At 33.5% G+C, this 22,841-nt stretch overlaps 1 protein-coding gene and 1 long non-coding RNA gene across 4 annotated transcripts in view; one reads left to right on the top strand and one right to left on the bottom strand.

Annotated features, from left to right (window-relative positions):
• Positions 1 to 218, bottom strand: part of LOC144569407 (uncharacterized) — a 50,977-nt gene extending 50,759 nt beyond the window's left edge. The window contains exon 1 of the long non-coding RNA XR_013516052.1: positions 185 to 218. This is a non-coding gene — a long non-coding RNA (uncharacterized LOC144569407). The remainder of the gene's footprint in view (positions 1 to 184) is intronic.
• A 9,349-nt stretch (positions 219 to 9,567) lies between these two features.
• On the top strand, positions 9,568 to 18,773 carry LOC144569077 (uncharacterized). 3 transcript variants are annotated; one of them, XM_078319258.1, is made up of 8 exons: positions 9,571 to 9,762; positions 10,670 to 10,757; positions 11,354 to 14,764; positions 15,070 to 15,252; positions 15,896 to 16,054; positions 16,639 to 16,767; positions 17,667 to 17,759; positions 18,214 to 18,773. In XM_078319258.1, the coding sequence occupies exons 2-8, from the start codon at positions 10,695 to 10,697 to the stop codon at positions 18,388 to 18,390; spliced, it is 4,215 nt and encodes a 1,404-aa protein (XP_078175384.1). In that variant the 5' UTR covers positions 9,571 to 9,762; positions 10,670 to 10,694; the 3' UTR covers positions 18,391 to 18,773. The 3 variants fall into 3 exon arrangements, with proteins under 3 accessions (XP_078175385.1, XP_078175384.1, XP_078175386.1); XM_078319259.1 differs by lacking the exon at positions 17,667 to 17,759 and having other exon boundaries at positions 9,568 to 9,762; XM_078319260.1 differs by lacking the exons at positions 9,571 to 9,762; positions 10,670 to 10,757 and adding an exon at positions 11,079 to 11,116.
• Positions 18,774 to 22,841: the final 4,068 nt, after the last annotated feature.

Here is a 22,841-nt window from a genome sequence, read left to right as displayed (position 1 = left end):
AATAAACTTTTGTTATATCTTAATTTTCAGATTCGGACCTCATAGTACTCATATCATAGCCCATGATTGAGCCCTTAATTCGCTGAGGGCTGAGGCCTAGTCTGCAGAAACCGTGCATCTACTCTGTATTTTAAGCTCTGTTGTTACGTTTCTTTTTTTATTTCTTGAACCTTTTTAATGTTACTAATTTCTTCTGTAATTACCGAATAACAACTATTACATTTTATTAAACAAATAATAAGAGAGATCTTCAGGCCTTTAATGAGCATATATTTTGTCTCTGTGATTAGCAAAACATCTTCCAATCAAACTATTGCATCTCTCAAAAGTTAATTAGAAGTGGTGGCTAAGCCTTAAATCCACTCTTGTTCACTAGATCAAAGATTAATTTTCAAATTTAAAATTCTTATTTTTGCAGTAGTTAAAATTAAAATTGACCATTTCTCCTGGTAATCAGAATATATCCATAAATCATAATTTTAAAGAAGAGATTGTAGAATTGTCTATAATCAAACAATCAGAGTTACAGTCGCATACGGTGATAAGGGGTGTATGGATTCTCGAAAAGAGAGGAGCCGTCGTGGTTCCCCTGAATTGTCCGGATCCCACGAGTGAATAGAAAATGAGAACCAATATAAAAATAATATTTATATTTTTTTTAAAATAGCATCTATTTTATTTTACTGAGAAGTCTTATGACATTTAAAATGGAATGTTATGAACATATAATTATGCTGCCTGTGATTATTTGTTTAAAATCGAATATATAGATAAATTGTGGGAATTAATCAAATAGAATCAAGGATCCGATGAAAGTAACATTTTTCAAATTGAGAATCAATCTTTGATCTACCCGTTAAGATAATGTTTTTTTTGTAGAAGGTCATGAATTCAAAACTCAATTGAAAATTTTTCATAGATATTTAAAATTCGAAAGTTGGACTCGTCTTTATCTCAAAATAGACTCAAAAATCAATTGAAAAGGTTTATTTTTTATTGGCATTTTCTAAAGAACATGAATTTTGCTTACAAATTCGAAATTGACGAGTCTGGAATATGCTATAATATCTTTGTCGATGTACATTTTAGAAGATTTCAAATATAATATAAAAATCTTCCTCTTAAGAGTTGTGCTAGTAGCCTAGTATGGTTGCCTTTTATTGTAACTGTAGTATTTTATTAAAAAAAGAAAAAAGTTACTTGTGGTGAGGGAAATACCACAGAGGCAACCTGTTCGGTAACATGAAAATTTTGTGGGAATAAAAAATTTTAATATGAGAATGGGAATTTTAATTTGTCAAAATCAAAGTCAATTTAACTCGTAAAAAAATTTAGAATATAGGTGTTCGGCAAATGCATGAGAAAGTTGTTAGGAAGTTTTATTTAATTGAAATTTCTTGTACTTTTAAATTTTATTTTGTTTAATTATTTTTAGTTTTGTGTTTTATCAATTACTATTGTACTATTGCAATGCTATTTGAAGTTATATTTAGTTTTGTGTTTTAATTCTTGTATTAATGTATTTTAAACTATTAGCTTAATCACAATTTAAGAAATTGTGAAAATTGTCAAATTAATAAATTTAATAAGCTTAATTATTGTTTTATTTTGATTATTTGGCTCTTTTATTTTATTTTGTCTAAAAATCTGATTGGAGTCTCAATTGAGACATAAATTAATGCCCAGATGATATTAGCTGATACAAAATTGATTTAAATTGAGGCTTTGTTTACATAATTGTGCTCGGCTAGGGCTTAGAATTTTGATTAAATTTGTTTCTTAAACAGTGGTTCAATTTGAATGGTAAATTTAATAAAATTAATGACGCAACTTAGCAGCTCCATCAATTCAGAAAAAAAATAACCAGACTTGTGACCAAATTTTTTTTCCCATAAGTATTCACCATTGAAAGGAAAAAAAAAGAAAAAAGTAACTTTTTGAGAATTGAATTATAAAATATAACTATGTGTCGAACACTCTCAAAGAAAAAATGTCCATTTTACCTTTTAAAATCCATAGGAACCTCATCAATGGAACAAGCCCTAATTAATGCTATTGCCCTTCCTCAAAAAAAAAAAAAAATTTTAAAAATAATGCTATTGCCTACTGCCAAGTGCTCGCTGGTCGCTGCTCAGCATTTGAGGAGAGAAATTAAAGGAATGAACGTATTTCTTTCAGGGGCCCATTTGGAAAGGATATATTTACTTTTACGGGCCTCGTTTGACAGCTATGAAGCCCCATAACACAACGCTGGAGCACACTTTTGCTTTACACCCCAAAAGCGCAAGGCGAAGGGTCCTGCGATATTTGCAATTTCATCCTCACATTTGTTATAAAATTATTTTCTTTAAGATTTTCAGTCAACAAGCAGACGACAGTGGATCGTATTGAGATGTGCGCCCGCTTTCATTCATTGTCAGCATTTAGTAGGGAAGACAGAGGCATAGATGATAGAGCCAAGATTTAAGATCCAATAAACAGAAAACTATGTTTATTTGTACGACAGGGGCTGCTGTCCAGATCAATAGATAATAAACTATATTACTTGCCAATTGGCTACTAGTCCTAGATCATTACAATTTGTGGACCATAAATTGTCGCTTCTGAGGCGGTTTCTGTCCAAAAACATTGTCATGTTTTCCAGCTATGCTAGAATAATATATTTTTTATTTTTTTAGTTTCTTCTACTTTCTAATGAGCTTCAAATAAGTAGGACTAGTTTGGAAAATACAAGGAGAGTATATCTCCATTTCATTATTAAGCACGTTGGGTGTCCGATCCGCCAACAGCTACGATTGAAATATGAAACTTCATATTTAATCTCAGCCCTCCAATTACATAATATGTCTTCTTTTAATTAAATGCATATGTTTTATGTATATAAATCTAAATTTGGTTAAAAACATACTCACCAGATGTGCTGCCACATGATACGTTACAATTAAAATTAAATATACTATGAAATTTAGTAATATATTTATCTGTTTCCTTATTTTTTTTTGTTTTCATGTTTCTTCTCTTCAATTGGGCAGACTCCACCTTTCATTTTCTTATTTCTTTGTTTCCTTACTTCTTCTTCGTTTTCATACGGATCATAATGGAAATCAAATTTTTTTTCTTATTTCTCTTTTTTTATTTCTATACATATTGTTATGGGCAATTTAGAACATATTGTTATGGGCAATTTAGAACATATTGTTATGGGCAATTTGGAAACAAAGAAGAAGAAGAATATAAATTAAAAACAAAAAAGAATATAAATTGGAACGTGTGTGTATTTCTCTTATAATGTGTGTGTGTATATATATTCTATATATACACACGATAACATTTTTTATTTATATTTTTTTATATCATATTATATGTCGATACTGAATTGTTGTACGATGTTTGATATTAGATTCTAATCAAGCTATTATTTGATATCATTGATACTTAAAAATAAAGAATCATCACATCATCAAATTATTATTAGATATCACTATTCAAGTTAATTAAAAATATAAAATCATATAAATTATCTATTAACATGTCTCTTAATTTTTGGATAATTATTATTTTCATTGATAAATATTTTTTTATAAACATATATATTTTTCTTATAATATGTCCCCGTTGCAACGCACGGGCATGATACTAGTATATATATACATACTTGGAGTAGAACTAGGGTGTTCTTAAGCTCACCAAAGTGTTTGGTGAGCTTAACTCCAGAATTCATTAAATCGGTTTCAAATGACGAATCCAAACCGTTGGAACCCGCCTATCTTACGAGTGATGCATCTACATGTGAAAATTTTAAACATTCGAATTAATTTAGTATAAAGTAAATTGGTCAAAATTAGAAGGTTAATAGATTAATTTTAGTGCATTCATTTTTTGAACGTTTTTTGACCGCTTGACTTTATACTAAATTAATTCGAATATTTAAAATTTTCACATGTAGACGCATCACTCGTAAGGTAGGCAGATTTCAATGGTTCGGATTCATCATTTGAAATCGATTTGATGGGTCTTAGAGTTAAGCTCACCAAACACTGTAACAAAGCATTTAAGTGAATCGAATGACATCCATTCACTCAACGGGTCGATATCTATTCAAGCCTGTTATTTGAAACGTTCAAATTTTCAAAGATGAAAAGTGTTTTTCAAGCCAATGAAAATGGAATATTTCTAAATTCTAATACTATGCTACCAGACGGTCAAACAGGGAGGTGTGAGTAAGACCCGCCACCGGTGCTCAAATTTCCAAAACCAAAAATAACGAATAGAAAGTGAGCTGTCAATTGAATGCTTCAATTTGAATTGGGTGAAAATTAAAAGAACCCAAAAGGAGGCAAATAATAAAGGAGAAGTGGGTGAAGACGGCACACAATTGGGTTGGCAGGATTGCGTCAGCGATGCCTCCTCTACTGCCGGTGTTTGCCGTTTCAAAAAAAAATGGAGACATCCAGTAATTTTTTTTTATGCATGGATGCAACCAGACGGACTAATGAATCAATAACAGCTGTGCACTGGGACGGAGTCAGACTTTCAAATTATTAGGGTTAAAAATATATGAGGATCAATCATATAAAATTTTCGTGTATTGAGAATTAATTTTACCGTAACGTGGCGTTTTACTCTCAATTACATACAAAATCATGTATAAATACAAAAAAAAAAAAATGAATGGAGTCGATTGACTCCATTAGTTCTTCTTACCTCTGTCTCTGACTGTGCATTTAAACATGAGTATGGAAGTGTCTAATTGTCCACAGCACCATTTGTCCACAGCTTTGACTTGCGCGAATAATGTAAAATTACTTCTACATGTTGTATAATTATACAATATATCATATAAAATATATCAGTTAATCACAAAACATCCAACAACTATTTGAAGTGGGCCCATAATAGTTAGAAAAATATTGCAACGAGAAAAAAAATGTACTTTCAAACTGTTCTTTCGGAAATTGCAGTTATAGGAAGTTATTGACAGTTAGAGTTAGTTATTAGCGGTTATTGGTAGTTAGAGTTAGTTATTAGCGTCTGCACTCGGTTGAATCTTATATACTGTAAAATTGAATCTTGTATACAGTAAAATTTTCGATTGAATCTTGTATAATGTAAAATTGAATCTTGTATACTATAAAATTGAATCTTATATATAGTAAAATTTTCAATTGAATCTTGTATATTGTAAAAATTTTCAAATAATACTGTAAATTTTCAATTGAATCTTGTATACTGTAAAATTTCTAAATCTAAACCATAAAATAATATCATGTATAATGTAAGATAAAATGTAAAAAATACTACATTTCAGCTTAAACTACAACCTGCAAAGAATCATATATACTGTAAAATTACAAAATATAAACCATAAAATAATACCATGTATACTGTAAAATTTCTAAATCTATACATACATCCATCATCTGTTCAACAAAAATCTGTTCACCACACAAAAAATCTGTCATTTCACTTGCACCAATCCTATAAAATTCATCATTCAATGTTATAACTTAAATAACAAATCTTATAAAAAATGTCATTCAAATTTTCAAACATCCAGAAACTTTTATAACATATTGCAAAATGTACAATTTCACAAAACTAACAGTACAATATGAAAACATTTCAATATGCACCAATACCGTCGGTGCAGGTTGCGAGAAATCAATACATCTTCGCGAGAAATCAGGTCAGATGTGATCACCGCCGGTTCTATCTCAATCGTGTTAGATAGATCAAGCGAGAGGTGGAGGCGAGACCCGTCAGAGAGGAGGCCGTCGAGGGGAGGCCATCGGAGAGAAGGCCGTCGGTAGAGACCCGTCGGAGAGGAGGTCGTCGGTGGAGACCCGTCGGAGAGGAGGCCATCGAGGGAAGGCCGTCAGTGGAGATCCTTCTCTTTGATTGCCTTTGAGTATGTCTCTCACCACTTCAGCGGAGTTGGGAGGAGAGGAAATGAGAGAGAGTAAGGCGGAGGGAGCAGAGAGATCAGATCTAGCCAGTTTTTGTTTTGGAAAAGATCGGTAATTTATTTTGAAAAAAATGGAGAGACGATTTATAAAAGGAAGAAAGTTAGAGTTCAACAGTTAAAAAACATTAGAAAGTAGTTTTAGACAAGACTGTGGACAGATGGTGAACAAAACATGATGGACATAAACTTTTTCTCTAAAATGTTATGCGTACATATGGCACGTACGCTAGGGTCGTCTCATTAGCATAAAACAAAATTTAATAATTGAAGGAAAAAAAAATTGTAACTGTCATAGGATCCGGGTAACATGAATATCAGATGGAAAATTTGGCATTAAATCTTGTAGCGGTTGTTTACAAGATAGAGAATATTATGAATTTAATTAGTAGTTTAAGTGGTATGTATGTTGTTGGAATGAATTTTAAAAAGTTTCACGTAGTTTAGAATTTAGGGGACACTATATATATGATGAAAGATTTGCGAGCCTTTCGAATTTCGATACCTTCTTCAAATGCAATAATGTAATATAGCTGTGATCATAATATCCCTTTCGAAGGCTCTTGTAATGAAAAATGTGACTGAAGAAAAATGAACGAATTTCTTTATGAATTCTCACAAACTATCATTTGAAACAATAATAAAGAAATCAAGAGAGATATATAGTTAAGTGCAAGCAATGGGTCAATTGATCCCACTGTCATTTTTTTTTCTAATTATTTTTATGTATTATTTTCTATATACTTAAGAGTAAGATGTTATGTTATATTATGTTATTGTACAATTGATTCTCATTCTTCACATAAAAAAAAATTATATAATTAATTAATATATGTGTTTGACCTCATAGTTCAACAAGTTGGCTCCACCTCTAACAACATCAAAGTGGGTAAATTTATCAAGTGCGTTCTTTCATGTTAGATGCATTGTAAACTCTTGCACAATGTCTTAAAAAGAGTATAGCAATGCAAAAAAATGTTTATTTTTTTTTTAATCTCGCTGAATAGAATAGGTAAGATGGTGATTTTCTCACAAACCTTTCTAATTCCAACTTGATTTTTAGTATTTTCAATTAATATTGACTTTTCCTATATTTACAAAAAAAAGGACTTTTCCTAATAATGATCCGAGCATCTCTTTCATGATTCACCACTTAGATTTCAACCATAACTTAGAAGAATAAATAATAATTTAGATTATCTTTTTACTAATAGCACAAAATTGCGTTGTTCGAGTATTGATAACTCTGCATTATGTTTTCCAAAATTGAAAACTCATAATAAATGGATAAATAAATAATTCTATTTTAAATAATAAATCATTTTGGTCGCAAGAATTTGTTCCAGGTAATTTATTTTCTAAAAACTTTTTCCATCGTGAGAATTTCTTACGAGTACAATTTGTTCGAAAACTTTATGTTTTGATTGCAAGAATTTATTTATAGACCGTAAAAAATGTATATATGTATCTTTTAAAGTCATCTAAAAATAAAAAAAAATGTTTCTCATTTTTTTTAGTACATTTCTAAAAACGATTATTCTCATTACATATTGCGTTAATCAGAAGTGGAGTTATTAAAAACAAATGGGGATCAACATACCTCACTTTTTTTTTTTTTTTTAAATGTGTTTATATGTGGCTTTCTATATACTTTAGAATGAAATATTTGAAATATTACAAAATTAACATCCGTATATTATAACATACAAATTTCATATGATTGATTTGCATAAGTTGAAGTTGTGACTAATAAATAATAAATTGTTCCTTTTCGACTTTCGTAATGAATATCTTAATTTTATGGCGAACTATTAGAAATATAAATATATAATGGTAAATATTCGGAGTCCTAGTTTCTTTATTCTTTATTATTTTGATATTTTGAATTACCTTCCCTAAATACTGGAGAGGATCAAAACCGTCTCGCAGTTAAGACGACTGCGTCTGATTAAACTGGAGAGGATCAAAACCGTCTCGCAAAGGCTTGCTTTGGTCGGTTTGGCCGGTCCCTTGTTGGGTCCCACTTCCGCAGACCAAAAAGCAACCATCTTCTTTCTCCATCACCCGGGCCCCACTTTCAAATTCCGCTGTCCGGAAATATAAAACAGAATACAGAGAAGGACCTAATTTTTGTTTTCTGGGCAAGAGGTGAAGTGGGCAGCAGTAAACTGGTATAAGAAGCAGAGAAAGGTGACGCCTGCATTGATAAATGACGAATTTGACCCTATTAAATAAAAAGAATTAGACAAACAAAACTTTTTTCTTTTAAAAATTACAATTTTGTCTTTATACATTTTAAATTTCAACAATATTATGATAATAAAATAGAAGGCTTTTCTAGTTTTCTAGGTACTGTACTTTTATGTCATAACGATATCAACACTAGTTGGTTACTACATATATATAATTTATTTATGTTTAAAAAGTGAAAAAAATCTAGAACTATATTATTTTACTCAGTAATACAAATTTTCAAAGTAGATTTACATAAAATATTAAGGAATTAAATTTATAAATATTAGAACTTGAAATACTGACCCATACACATATTAAGTTGAGAAAAAAAGTAAAGAAGAAAAATCTGAGGGTGGTAATTCGAAAGTTTAAGCATCCAAAGACCGTGGTTTAAAATTATGACCTATCTAACTGTTCTCATCTGAAAGTATGTTCATGAAATGTAATATAAAAGGACCCTTCAAGAACCACGATTTAATCATTTTTTTTTCCGAAAAATTGGTTAGGAACAAACTTTCAAATTCTGGCACTTCCTTGAAAATTGATTAATATTTTTTTAAATGTTTAATTGAAATTTCACATTTAACATATAAAAATCCAGAACTTTATAAGCATTTATAAAGATGCATTTTCTTAAGAAAATCTTGGTATTCAAAACTTTTTATATCTTACATTTTAATTATTCTCAATTAATATTAATTCCTCACCAAAAAGAATTATCGTACAATGATCTTATGGAGTCCACTTGAGATAATTGTGTTGCCCAAAAGTAATGTTGTGACGTATGATTATCGATAAGAGTAAATGAGCAATCCAATTTTTGGATATTTCCTGATTGCGGATGTCAATATCATGATCTTCAAGAAACAGTAAAAGGGGTAACTATCTGAAGCAAATACGCTAAAAATTACAGTTTGATAGGGTTCTACGAGCAAAAAGGAAAATTCCATGAAGGGACAACGGAGGGGTAAAACCGGAAATTAATTACTGGAGAGCCAAAATACAGGTCTTTCCGCACTCGGTAACCTCACCTTTAGCCCACCGAGAGCGTTTGTTCCGCCTTTGGTTTGGTAATCGCCAATTTCCATTTTATTTTCGGACTGCTTTTCTCCATTCCTCATGGAAACTGCACATGACCTCTTTTTTTTTAATCTTTATCAGAGCTCTCATCTTGTCAGTTGAATGGTCTTGATCGAACCAAGACTATGACTTAGAATCTACGATTTACTCAACTGGAGAGCTTCAAAGTGCCGTTTTTTTTTATGCATCAGCTCCAGCTCGTCCGGACCCATATACGATATACAAACTGACATGTGAACCTATTCCATTACAATTATTGTGTAAATAACAGCCATTTTCGTAGTCAGCTCGAACCAATGTCTTTTGTCTGGAAACTAATGGTGGACCACGTTCATCTAAATTCAGTGCTGTTCACACCTACTCGGACGGACAGTGTAGTATAAAGTGGAGATTCCCTCCTACCTATTTCTCTATTTTGTTTCAAACAAGAATACCACTAGTCACTAGAGAAAACCAATAGAACTGAGGGTGTTATTGATCTGAAGGTGAGGTTTCGATTTGAGCTATTATTTCTCTGATTTGTTTATTCACTTATCGTTGATCGTTTGTTTAAATGAATCACTCTTGTGCTTGTTACTTCTTTTCCAGCGCCGTCATTCTAGAAAAGATATGTGTTTTATACTTTTCTCTAATCTTTTCGTAGTAATTCGATCATGTTTTTTAGTCGAGCCATGGGCGATCGGACTGATTATATCATTTTTTTTCCTCCAATTTGATCGATGCATGTATATTAACTGTTTTTCTTGTCGATCTCTTGATTGGACAGGAAACGTTGTATTTAACTTTGTTATTCTCTATGCATTAGCTAACAACGGCGCAACTATTTGGAAATTTAAAATAAATAGGTGATTAGCTGACAAGGATATATGTAGGGTAGAGATGGCTGATCCTGATGTCAGCTGTAAACAATAAATTATACTAAAATTTAGTAGATTGAAGCCTTGAACTGATTTTTGGTTAAATTATAGTTACTGGTATCTGTTTGATGGGTAAAGTTGATCAGTTTGCAACTTTCATCAATCACGTATACTTATGTTTAGTTTGCTTAAGTTACTTCTTTTAGGTATTGACTTAGATTTTTTTCATATCATCAATTATAGGTTTAAGATTTATGTTGAAGTTTAATTTAATAATTTTAGGGGTAGGTAAAATCTACCCTTTTATACGAGATTTATTTATGAACTATTGTAGGTCAGAGGTTTCTAATACGTATATGCTTTTACAATTTGTTAAATTTGAGGGCAAGTCAGTGGAAGTTTGTAATTTTCTGTTCATTTGTTGATCCAGCATCTGTAGAACTCATCTATATATTGTCGGTTGTGCTTAAATCTGCTGCAGCAAATAGTAATTGTTAATTTCAGCTTGACCTTATTTGTAAATTTAATTTTTCAGAGTGTCTTTTATTTTGTGAATCAAAATGGAGGAAGTAATACTGACGAGCGCTGGTGAGGCCAATTCCAAGGCATCTGACAAGCCTCTGGTGATGCCACTTTTAAACTTAAATCATTTTTTTTTTGTAAATTCTTTGTGATATATACCATACTGCAATTCTTATTTCATGAAACAGAATAAGCACAAAATAAACATCAAGTTTTAATATATGTTTTCTTCTTAAGAAACCTTAGATGTGGTTAATTTTGCAGTTGGATGGTGCCATTATCATACTCTTTCAGGCCAAACTCAGGTCCACTAACTGCATGTATTTGAAAACAAATTACAATATGGATGTTATTTCTCCTAGCTACTTTTAATATACTTTTTCTTACTTAAGAAACCTTAGATGTGGTTAATTTTACAGTTGGACGGTGCCATTATCATACTGTTTCAGACCAAACTCAGGTCCACTAACTGCATGTATTTGAATAAAAATTACAATATGGATGTTATTTCTTCTAGCTACTTACATTAGTACCTAGTTGGGGGAGCCACTTACATTAATACCTAGCAATCATGTGACACTCCAAAAAGGTTATGTTAGTGAAAAAATGATCCAGTTTCAGAACCCTACTTGTTTCTTTTTGTAGGTAAAATGTTTCTTATAAAAAACTTATAACACATTGAAGATTTTAATCTCAGGTGGAGGTAGAGGAAAAGCCAGCTTTAAGCAATGGTGATTCAAAATGCAAAGAAGAAGATGATGAATTTATAAAGGTGGACAAGGAGCTCATTGACCAAAGCAGAGAAATGTCCACCATTCCATCTACTGCAATTCCACTGTCAGTAACAGAAAATGATGAACAGGAGAAATTGGCAAAGTTAATCGAAGAACTCGAATCAGAGAGAAACACACTCAGAAACCAGATAATAGAGTCTGAAACCAAACACAACCTAAATGCCGAGTCTTTAAAGGAGGCCTTGAATACCCTAGAAAAGAAGGAGGCTGAGTTACATGAGGTGAAGGAGTTGTTTAATGCAACACAAACTGAGCACGAGAACTCAATGAAGAAGGCAGAGGAAGAGGCGAAGAAGGTGTCTGAATTGGAGAGGATGCTTGAAGTGGCAAATTCAAGTCTGAAAGAACTGGACAGCCAAGTTTCAGAATTTCATGGTAAGGTCATAGAGAGAGAACAAATTGAAGAGTCTCTCAAAACAACCCTGTCAGAGCTCGAGTCGATTAAAGGGGCCTTAGAGGTCTCCAAATTTGAGTCTGCAAATTTGAATGAAAAAGTCATTGAAAAGGATATCACCATCGAGGGGCTCAGTAAAGAAATCACTCTCTATAAATCGAAAGAAGACAATTTAAGTGAGAACATTGCGGAACTGGAGAGACAACTTTTGGATTTAAAAGGGAAGAATGAAACCCTAGAGAGCACAATCAATGGCCTAAAATTGGAATTATCCCAAAAAGAGGAGATCCATGGTCATTTAGAGGATAACTTGACCCAAGAAAGAGAACACCATACCAACACTAGATCTCTTCTCTCAGAGGCACTTTCCCATAAAGAGGAACTCGAGTTTCAGATGGGATCACTTACTGAACAACATGGGGAGTCAAAAGCAGCTGCTGAGACTGCAGCACAGAGAGTAGCTGAGCTTGAGGAGCTGGTGCAGGCATTAAATTCAAATGAAGAGGTTCTTAAGGCCATAGTTCGAGAAACTGAGTTGAAACTTGAGTCAGCTGAGAGAGAACATGTGATCACCGTCGAGGGGCTCACTAAAGAAATCACTCTCTATAAATCCAAAGAAGATAATTTAAGTGAGAACATTGTGGAACTGGAGAGACAACTTTTGGATTTAAAAGGAGAGAATGAAACCCTAGAGAGCACAAACAATGGCCTAAAATTAGAATTATCCCAAAAAGAGGAGATCCATGGTCATTTGGAGGACAACTTAACCCAAGAAAGGGAACACCATACCAACACTAGGTCTCTTCTCTCGGAGGCACTTTCCCATAAAGAGGAACTCGAGTTTCAGATGGGATCACTTACTGAACAACACGGGGAGTCAAAAACAGCTGCTGAGACTGCAGCACAGAGAGTAGCTGAGCTTGAGGAGCTGGTGCAGGCATTAAATTCAAATGAAGAGGTTCTTAAGGCCATAGTTCGAGAAACTGAGTTGAAACTTGAGTCAGCTGAGAGAGAACATGTGACATCTCAAGGCAAGCTCGAGGGGTATGAGGGTAAAATTCAAGAGCTGGAGGCATCCCTTGATGTGTCACAATCCAAGGTTTCACAATTAGAGCAACAGTTGGGAGACCTTTCTGATAAACTTGCTGAGAACCAAACCTGGGCCCAGTCGGTACAACAAAACAGCACAATTCTTGAAGAGTCACTTGAAAAATCTATCTCTAGGATTTCTGAGCTTGAAATGTCTCTGCAAAATCTCGCTGAGAAGGAAAAGGAGTGGCAAGAAACTGTGAGCCGAATTACAGAAGAAAATGGGAGGCTTGAAACTGAGGTCACTGGGTTAATTGAGGAGTTGAACAAATTAAACGAAGAAAAAAAGGGGCTAGATGCAAAATTGTCTGAAAAGGAGGATGATCATGTAAAAACAACATCTCTCCTCTCAGAGGCATTATCGCATAGAGAACAGCTTGAGTTGCATGCAAAATCTCTTGAGGAGACGCATGGCCAGAGAAGCATTGAGTTTGAAACCCTAATTTCTAGTGAGAGAGAGGCAGCAGGGGCAAAATTGGAAATTGCAGAGAGAGAGATATGTGAGTTGAAGGAGCAAATTCAAGAAGCAAAATCTCTAGCGATAAAGAGAGAGCAGGAGATAGAGCTAATGCAAAAGCAGTTGCATAATTATCAGGAAGAGGCAAGAGAGCTGGAATCCTCTCTCCTTTCATCCAAATCTATGGTTTCACAATTGGAGAAGGAACTGGAGGGCCTTTCTAAAAATCTCGCTGAGCATCATTTGTCAGCACAGTCAGCACAGGAAATAGCAGATCAGAAAATTGCAGACTTAGAGTTGGCTTTATGTCAGGTTAGTGAAGAAAAGGCAAGTTTGGAAAGTACCGTAAGTGCACTAACTGAGAAGGTTGCAGAGAAGGACAAACTGGATCTGCACTTAAGTTCTCTCAAGGAGTCGCATGAAAAAAGGGATCTCGAGCTGAGCGAATCAGTAGCAAAATTGGAAAATGCTGAAAGAGAAATCACACATTTAAAAGAGGAGCTTATGGCATCGGAAAGCAGGTTGCATGAGTATGAGAATAAAATCAAGGAACTGGAGGCGTCCTATCATGAAGCTCTCTTTCGAGCAACTGAGTCAGAATCAGAGGTGGAGAAACTCTCGGCAAAATTTTCAGAGTACCAGTTGTGGGGCCAGTCAGTGCAAGAGAAGAACCTCCATTTAGAAGGTTCTCTCCACTCATACCGATCTCATATAGAAATTGCAGAGAAGCGAATTGCAGAGTTGGAATTACAGTTGCAAGACATTGAGCAAGAGCTATTATCATACCAGGATATGTTATCTCAGGTGAGTGAAGAGAAAAAGGGTCTGAAAGAGGAACTAGAGCATAAAGGAAGGACCTTAGAGGATATTAGCTCAAAAAAACATGACTTGGAGGGTTTGTATGAGTCTCTCGTGAAGGATTCACAAGAGAAACTACAACAAGTGGGGGATAACTTGACTTGCAAGGAAGTGGAGTGCACACACCTGGAGGAAAAGGTTGAGTCGTTGAAGGCCGAATTGGAGGCTAATTTGTCCCAAATCGAGATTTTGGCGGCAACAAATACCCAATTGAGAGAGGAACTGGATTTGCATGAGAAGAAGTTAAGTGAACTTCATGTGACTCTAGAAAGTCATGAGAGGGGTCTGAATGAGAGAGAATTTGAGACGAAGGGCTTAAATGAAAAAATCATAGTGCTTGAGGTGGAGACGAGAAACCATTTGGAAAAGAATGAAGATCTGAAGGGTGTCAACAATAGTTTGTCAGAGGAGTTACAGGAGTGTAAGAAGAAGCTCGGCGAACTGGAGACGGCCTTTGGTGCAGTTATGGCAGAGAAAGAGGAGTTGATTGAGAGATCTGGAGATCTCGATTCTCAGGTCAGTTCATATTTCCCTTTTTTTTTTCTTTAGTCAGTTAGTATTCTATGAAAATTACTGTAATATCACACATGATGGATATCCATTGTTAACCTTGTTTTGACACTTTGTTCAAAGATGCCCAAAGTTTATCTATAAAATGGACCAGGAAAGATACATTATATAAAGAAGTTTATCTATGGCGGGCCATGAAATGTCAAACAAGTTAACAAATAATGATGCTTGGGCGATTCCTTTCTCTGGGATCAAAATCATTTCCACTTTATCTAATAATGTCAGCTTGCCACTTAACTTTTTTTTTCCAGGTGGAGCATTACAAAGGAGAGAATGAAGAGCTGGTTAGGAAGTATGAAAAGACAAAAGAAGAGCTTGAACAAGCAATTGAGAAATTGAATGAAGAGGTGAATGTACAAAGATCAGAGACAGAACTACACGTCTCTAAGCTTCAGAGACAGCACACTTTATCTGAGCAAAAATACATGGAAGAGGTAATTTTATCCAATATTTTATTTTGTGTTCTGTGAAAAAGAAGTTCAATGCAGAAGACACTAGAAACATTCGTGATGTGCATCCACTCTTGAATTCACATATCTTCAAAGTAATTCTGTGATTTGTCCCTTTCGAAAACATTGTGTGTGCGCCCTCGTGTGTGTGTGTGTTGTTGTCATGGGGGGCGCACATTGTGGGGGAGCAGGGAATATTTTCCAGCATACATGAGAAAAGGTGCTCTTGAGTATGTACTTTGCATCATTTAATCAACTTTGCAAATGACCTGTTGCGGATTGAGAAATATTCATCATATCCTTATATGTATCCTTGTACATTATCGATATCTTGTATACACCTAAAGTCACAAGAAATGCCACTGCTATCACTCTTAGCTTCTCATCTGTCCTTTAGCAATCGTAAAATAGCACCACTTGGGCATTCTTAAATAAATGAGGATATTCCCCATCTTTGTAAGGGTACATACAGCTGATGCTCTTGTTCATTTTCCTGAGATATATGTGTGTTGAAGCTTTCAAGCAGCACATACAGGGACTTACCCCTTGGTTTCATTTACCTTTTTCAGTCTAGATAATTTATATTTTAATTCTAGGGTGCTCACTGCTTCTTTTGATTAATTTTTAGATTAAAAGTATGCAAATTACAACTGCTGAAAAGGACGAGGTACTGACAACCCAGCTGAAGGAGCATGACAGCATACTTCTTGAAAAGGAAACTTTAGTTTCTCAGTTAGCTGAAATTAAACCGATGCTTGATCTTGCTAATGAAGCCATCAAACAAAAGGTCTACTTCTTTTACTTGTATAAAAAAATTTAGGAACATTGCTTTGCTTTTTGTATGGTCCATTTCTATAAAATTGCTATCTTAAAAACATGTTGCAACAAAACATCAGAAATCCGCATTCCTCTCTTTGTGATTACTTTTTCCATAATATGACCAAATTACTTATGATGTATCACTCACTCTCTATCTAAGAGCACCTCCAAAGAAATGGTTAGTACTTTCGCCTAGTATACATTTTCATGTTCGAGTACCAGTTGCACCTAATTAAGTTTTATTCTGCTTTGGGCTGTTAAATATTTGTGTTTTGCAATGGCTGTTTCTTTCCGTATGATGTTACTGGTGGTTTGTAATCTATTTGTGTAAAAGGATTGTATCCCCCTCCCCCCCCCCCCCTCTTTAGTTGGTGTCAAAGCTGTTGCTTTCCATATGATGTTACTGGTGGTTTGTAATCTATTTTAGTTTTTTTTAAATAAAGCTGGCAGATTTTGGTTGCTTGTTTCAAAAATAGAGAAGAGAGAATTATATCCCTGGCATATGTGGTTTGGTTCTCTTTTCATTTATTTTTCAAAACCATTTGTCTACAGGAGGAAGAAGCTTCAATGAGGGAGATAGAATGGGAGACGTCTAAGAAAGATTCTCTATCTGTTCTTGAACAACAAATTGAGTCCCTTAAAGAGCAGTTACAAAAGGCCGACAAACAACATAAAGAGAAGGTTATTTCATGCTAGTTTTCATTCTTTTAAATTTCATTATTGAGCTGAGTTTCCAAATAGAACCAACATTTCCCAAGTCTGTTTTGCGGACAGATTCTTGTTTAGATGCTTGAGAACACCGATAGGATAGGCTGTGTAATGAAAAGGTTTACTTTCTTAAGTAGTGAGTTTATTATCCTAACACTGATCAGCTTTTTATATACGTGCTAAACTTGAAATGAAAACTAACCTAAGTCTTGCAGGATTTGGGATTTTGATTCTGGAATAAAAGTTTGAACTTGCAATGGATAGATTTAGTAGAATCAATAAAAAAAACACTATGGGTGATTTAGTCATTTGTACTTCAATATTGTTTTTGCCTTTGACATGTTTTATTTTATGTGAATATTGCAACATTGCTCAAGAAAATTTGATAGTCAAAAAACAAGTTCACAGGTGGTTCTTAGCCATATCTTTCATTTTTTTTCATTTGAGCAATGGATGTACAATATAATGCATTTCATGCGATGGATTATGAAATTAATATTTATGTATGGCCATCGTCAAATCAAATCTATTGTCATTGGATCCTTCCTCAACAATAGTATCTCACTACAATTTCTGCCTTGTTGTAAATTGATTTGGTTGAGCTGAACTGCTAATAGAGAAAATGTTGTGTGTGTGGGAGGGGGGGTGTGGCTGGCGCTTAATTAGCAAAGCATTTTTCATAAGAGAAGACAATTGTCTTTTTTTACTCAAGTATCGGCTTGACTTATTTTCAAATAACCTATAAATGTGGGTATGGCTAGTGAAGGAATATATTTTCTTTTTTACTAAAATTTGTACCCCCAATTGTTTCATGTAGTACTCACCATTCTGATCATTATTTAAGTTTGACTTAATAATATCCGATTTTGTAGGATTTTGAGCTGGAAGAATTGAGGCATAAACAGAATCAAATTTCTGATATGGAGAAGAAGATTCTAGAACTTGAGCAGAACCTACAGTCTCAGGCAAGCAATCCCTATTCCTTTCATTTAATGCACATGTGGGCCAGACGGGACAAGAAATTCAGAATTCTTTTTTGAAATATTTATATTCTAAATTTGGTCCCCACTGGATGTCTGCTAATCATGCGACCGTTTTAGTTCTATTTAGTGCCTTCTTTTCTTAAAAGTGAAAAACTATAATGATAATAATAGTAATAATAAATAAATAAATAGATAATCTTTATTCTGTTTTGAACAATGAACCAGCACAAAGAGGTACTTAAGGTATTGTGCTGGCTTTTTCTGGTAAAACCTTAATCCAACTTTTCTCTACTGCCATTTGGTTTTTTTTTTTAGCATGTACTTCGCAACTGTTTTTTATATTTGGTAATGGACTTGCGATACAAGTGCCAGTATTTTGATGCCTCGCTTGGGCTCCGAGTTATGCAATAAAATAACACTCTTGTTTCCATTTCAGGCAACTGAACAAGTAGAGATGAGATCACGGGATGTGGGTAGCATTGAACAAACAGTTGCTACAAATCAAGCACTTCAAGCACCTAAAGAACCTTCTGGAATTATGGCTTTCCGATTCATAATTGCAGTTGCAGCTATCTCCATTATTATTGGTATATTTCTCGGAAAGAAATACTAAGATCCGATCCAGTATTTCTGTTTAGTTGATGTCTCAAGTTTCAGAGCCCTAGCGTAAAATAAATCCATTAATATAACTTTGGTTTTTGTTGAAGTTTTATAGATGATGGATTATATGATTGTAATTCTTTGTCCTGTTTACTCTTTTGGTGGGAATTTTTCTTTTTGAGCTATTCCTACCCTTCATTTTTATGTTGATTTGGGATGTTTTTTAGTTAATTTGTGAAAATTAGCACACTTGTGCTGAGTTGATTGTAGCTTGGTTTTATTGGAAATTGTTTCTTGTTTAGCATGTTGGAAGGGGACATCATGAATTTGTAAAATTTAGCACACTTGTGATTAATTGATTGCTTGTTACTGTCAATAGCATGTTGGAATGGGACATGAATATTTATTTTCTATGAGATGCTTCGCCACTGTTGAGATGGCTTCTTTTTATTCTTTCCAATCATTTGAGATTCCCGTGTCATTGTTAATAATAAAACTATGCAACCGAAAATAATATACATATAGGGTTAAAATTATGCAGCGACAGTGCCTGGAATTTTTTTTATAAACCATAATTACAAAATTCATTTTTACCGAACCAACATTTTTTTATATAAAAACCATTATGATTTCGGTCTGCAATTTTTTTTTTTACTGAAAAGCCAATTCGGTCTCCATTGATTTCACAATTTTTTCAACACGCGGCTATAAAAAATCAGAAACCACAAGGGATTGAATTGCCCTTATGATGATGAACTACCCTTAGAACCTTTGACGTCATTGATGTTTTGACAATAATAAAGTTATGGCCCGTTTAGAAAGCATGGGTGCGTCACCGATGTTTTGACAATGAAACATCGATGCACTTTTGCCGTCGATAAGCCGGGCATAAAGCATCATTGCGTTATCGGTGTTTTTGTACGGAAGTATCATTTAAAAAAAAAAAACTGTCATAACTTTGGCTAAAAAAGTCAGATTTGCGCGTATGACTCCAATTCGGAAAGGGGGATGAGACGGTCAGGACGTTGCCCCAGGGATCATCCCCAGCCACCCGATGGAATCATTCTCGGGCACCCAACGAAATCAAAATTGCAAAAAAACGTCATTTAATGCTTCAAAAATCCAGTTGAAGTTTTTTTATCATCGGTAGACTAGTATTAGTTTTTTTCAAAAATCTAAGAAATTATTCAAGAATTGCCCATATAATTATTTTTAAATGTATGAACTATTTATTGTGTGAGTTTGTTTATTTTTTAATGGATTATGGTTTCATTTATTATTCAAAGATCATTAAAAATATCTATGATTGTTCAATATATATCATTTACACGATAATTATTTTATTTTTCAAAATTCAAAGAAATATATCAAGAATTATGTATGCAAATCTTCTAAAATGTAGTTATAAAGTATTTTGTATTTTTATTGATGTTTTCAATGAATTATGGTTACATTTATGATGTTTTCAATGAATTATGGTTACATTTATGGTTAAATTAATAAGTTGGATATTAATAAAAATGTCGGGACTTTTATTGCAGTTGCCTCAAGAACAACACAAATTATACATGGCGAATATGAGGGTATTTGTTTAATATCGGTTTGAATTTAAATTTACTAATTAAATTTTTGGTTAAACTTTTTTTGCATGGCAATTATAGTTCCAGCCTGATTATGCACTACGTCCATGGCAATTATAAAAGAAGGGTATTTACAAAAAAAACAAAAAACAAAAAACATAGGACCGAAATGCCAATTCAGTCCCAGCTGAAAAAACACTGGACCAAAATGGCATCTCAGTCTCATATATTACACCAACGGCCACACTGTTTTTCACGAAAATATGTTAAATAAGTGGGGACCGAATTGGCTGTTCAATCTTTGTGGTTTTTGTAAAAAAAATTAAAAAATAATCACGTTGGTTTGGTAAAAATAATATTTCTAATTATGGTTTATAAAAAAAATTCCAGTGCGTGCATGTGTCGCATTTATGACGTGATATCTCTATAGCACTAAGAAGTTGCTACAAAATGTATTTTTCCTCCATTTTTCTGGAATTCGGATCACCCCCGTCCCCAGTTACCTGACTCGAGAAAATTGAAAACGGATGGTCCAGGATTGTTCTTTTAACGTGACACGAATCTCAAAGGACAATTAATACTGGCTCCTGCGTCATCTTGATTCTTGAATAGGCACTGTTTTGGGTTAATCTGAGTTGTCCGTCTCGATTTACTTTGGTCTTTGAGTCAGGTACCTGGAGGATTCGGATTCATTTTTTATTTTATTTTTTACTACCCAGAGGCCAGTGGATTCGTATCCTCCCAGGTACTGTTGAGGATTTACGGTTTGAGATTTTAGGATTCGAGCTAGCGTAGGGGCACAGTATTATTGGGCTTTAAGATTCTTGTTTAGTTAAAAAGAACGGTCCTGATCTACTAATAGTCAAAGATGTCCTTCTCAGATAACGGAGAGAATGTGACTTCGAGGCGAGAATGCTTTATTATCTTGTGCGGTTCTTTTGGAATATATTGGATTCGTCTCTAAAGATTCCTTATCGAAATCCAATTTTGCGTGGTAGGTCGCAAGAAATTCGTATCCTCTGCATTAACTCAAAAGGGAATCTTTTGAGTTAATGAATCCTGAACATCTGATCTGATTTAAGATTCGTGTAGACTAGATCCGCACCAATATTAAAGGGACCCTATATCATAAGCAGTGGCCGGATTGACTCCGTTTCAAATCAGACGGTTAAGATTCATTAACTCAAAAGATTTCTTTTTGAGTTAATGCAGAGGATACGCATTCGGTGGGAAGTGGCGAGTGGCAACACTGCAGTACTGCACACACCGAAGAAAAGGAAAGGAAAAGATGCAATGAAAAAAAGAAGTTTGTATGTCTATTCTGCAAGACACGTCGAATGGTTGTCAGCCTCCACTTCCCGTATGTACGATGCCACGTTGTCCCTTTGACCCTTTCGGCCTTTGGACACCTCAACGTGCTGCCGGCCTCCGCCTCCCTATCAACGACTAAAAATAATGTAAATGTTATAATTTCGACTTTTAAAGTAGCCCATTTAAGCATTCATGTCAGGTTAGAATTTTTTTTATAAATCATAATTAATTAAATTAATTTGTAAATGTTATAATTTCGACTTTTAAAGTAGCCCATTTAAGCATTCATGTCAGGTTAGAATTTTTTCTATAAATCATAATTAATTAAATTAATTTTAGCAAAGCAGCATGATTTTTTTTTTTTCAAAAATCATAAGGATCGAATCTCCAATTCGGTTTCCAAAGTTTACTTTTTTCTGGACCGTATTGGAAATTCGATCTCCCTGTTATTTCCAGCTTTTCGTGAATGGGGCCACAGAAAATCTCACAAATGGGAGACCGAATAGGCTACTCGATCTCCATATTTTTTTTTTTTTAAAATACCCTTTTTCTCCCTCCAAAAAAATATTAACTTGCAAATCCAATTAAATATTAACATGCAAACCCAATTAAATATTAACATTCATTATATTACTCTACATTATTCTACAATTACACTAAAAAAATTAAATCATTCCAACAATTGATTTATACTACATGCAAAAAACTAAATTACTCTACATGCAAACTAAAAAATTATACAATTAATAATTATACTACATGAACTTAAATTCCACTAAAAAGTTAAATCATTCAATAATTAATTTATACTACATGCAAAAAGCTAAATTACTCTACATGCAAACAAAAAATTCTACAATTAATAATTATACTACATAAACTTAAATTCCACTAAAAAATTAAATCATTTAACAATTAATTTATACTACATGCAAAAAGCTAAATTACTCTGCATGCAGACTAAAAATTCTACAATTAATAATTACACTATAAAAACCTAAATTATACTAAACAAAATACTGGTCTTTATGTGCCTACTATTGATAGAAAACTTAAACTGAATTTTTGAGGCACTAAACGACGTTTTTTTGCAATTCTGATGGGTAACTTATAATAGGAAAATGTTTTAGCATCGTAACAAATTAACAATGGAATAAGTTCCATTTGACTAGGTCCATGTCGTGGCTTTAATCAATCTAGCAGCATAAAAGGTAAGGGAATCTTGAGCTGGCCCATAATCCATCAATATGAATTCGTGAAAGATAAAATGAAACCGTGTGAATTTTGTTCTGCGCTGAGAAACTAATGCATAAACTACTGATATAACTAGAGCTGCAAAAAAAAAAATTATATTTTTGTAATTCAATTGACTTCGATTTCAAAAATTTATAGTTCATAATTAATTAAATTCGAAATTAATTAAATCAAATTCAAACTCAAACTCAAACTCAAACTGGAACAAGTTTGATTCGTTTGTAGCCCCAACTGGTATATACGAACGTATAAAATAAGACATTTGATATAATTTTATTTCTTATAACTAGTAGATATGATTAGATATCACATCATCCAA

The sequence above is a fragment of the Carex rostrata genome, chromosome 18 (genome assembly GCF_964058835.1).
Source record: "Carex rostrata chromosome 18, lpCarRost1.2, whole genome shotgun sequence".
Lineage (NCBI taxonomy): Eukaryota > Viridiplantae > Streptophyta > Magnoliopsida > Poales > Cyperaceae > Carex > Carex rostrata.
This window is presented reverse-complemented; position numbering and strand designations above follow the sequence as displayed.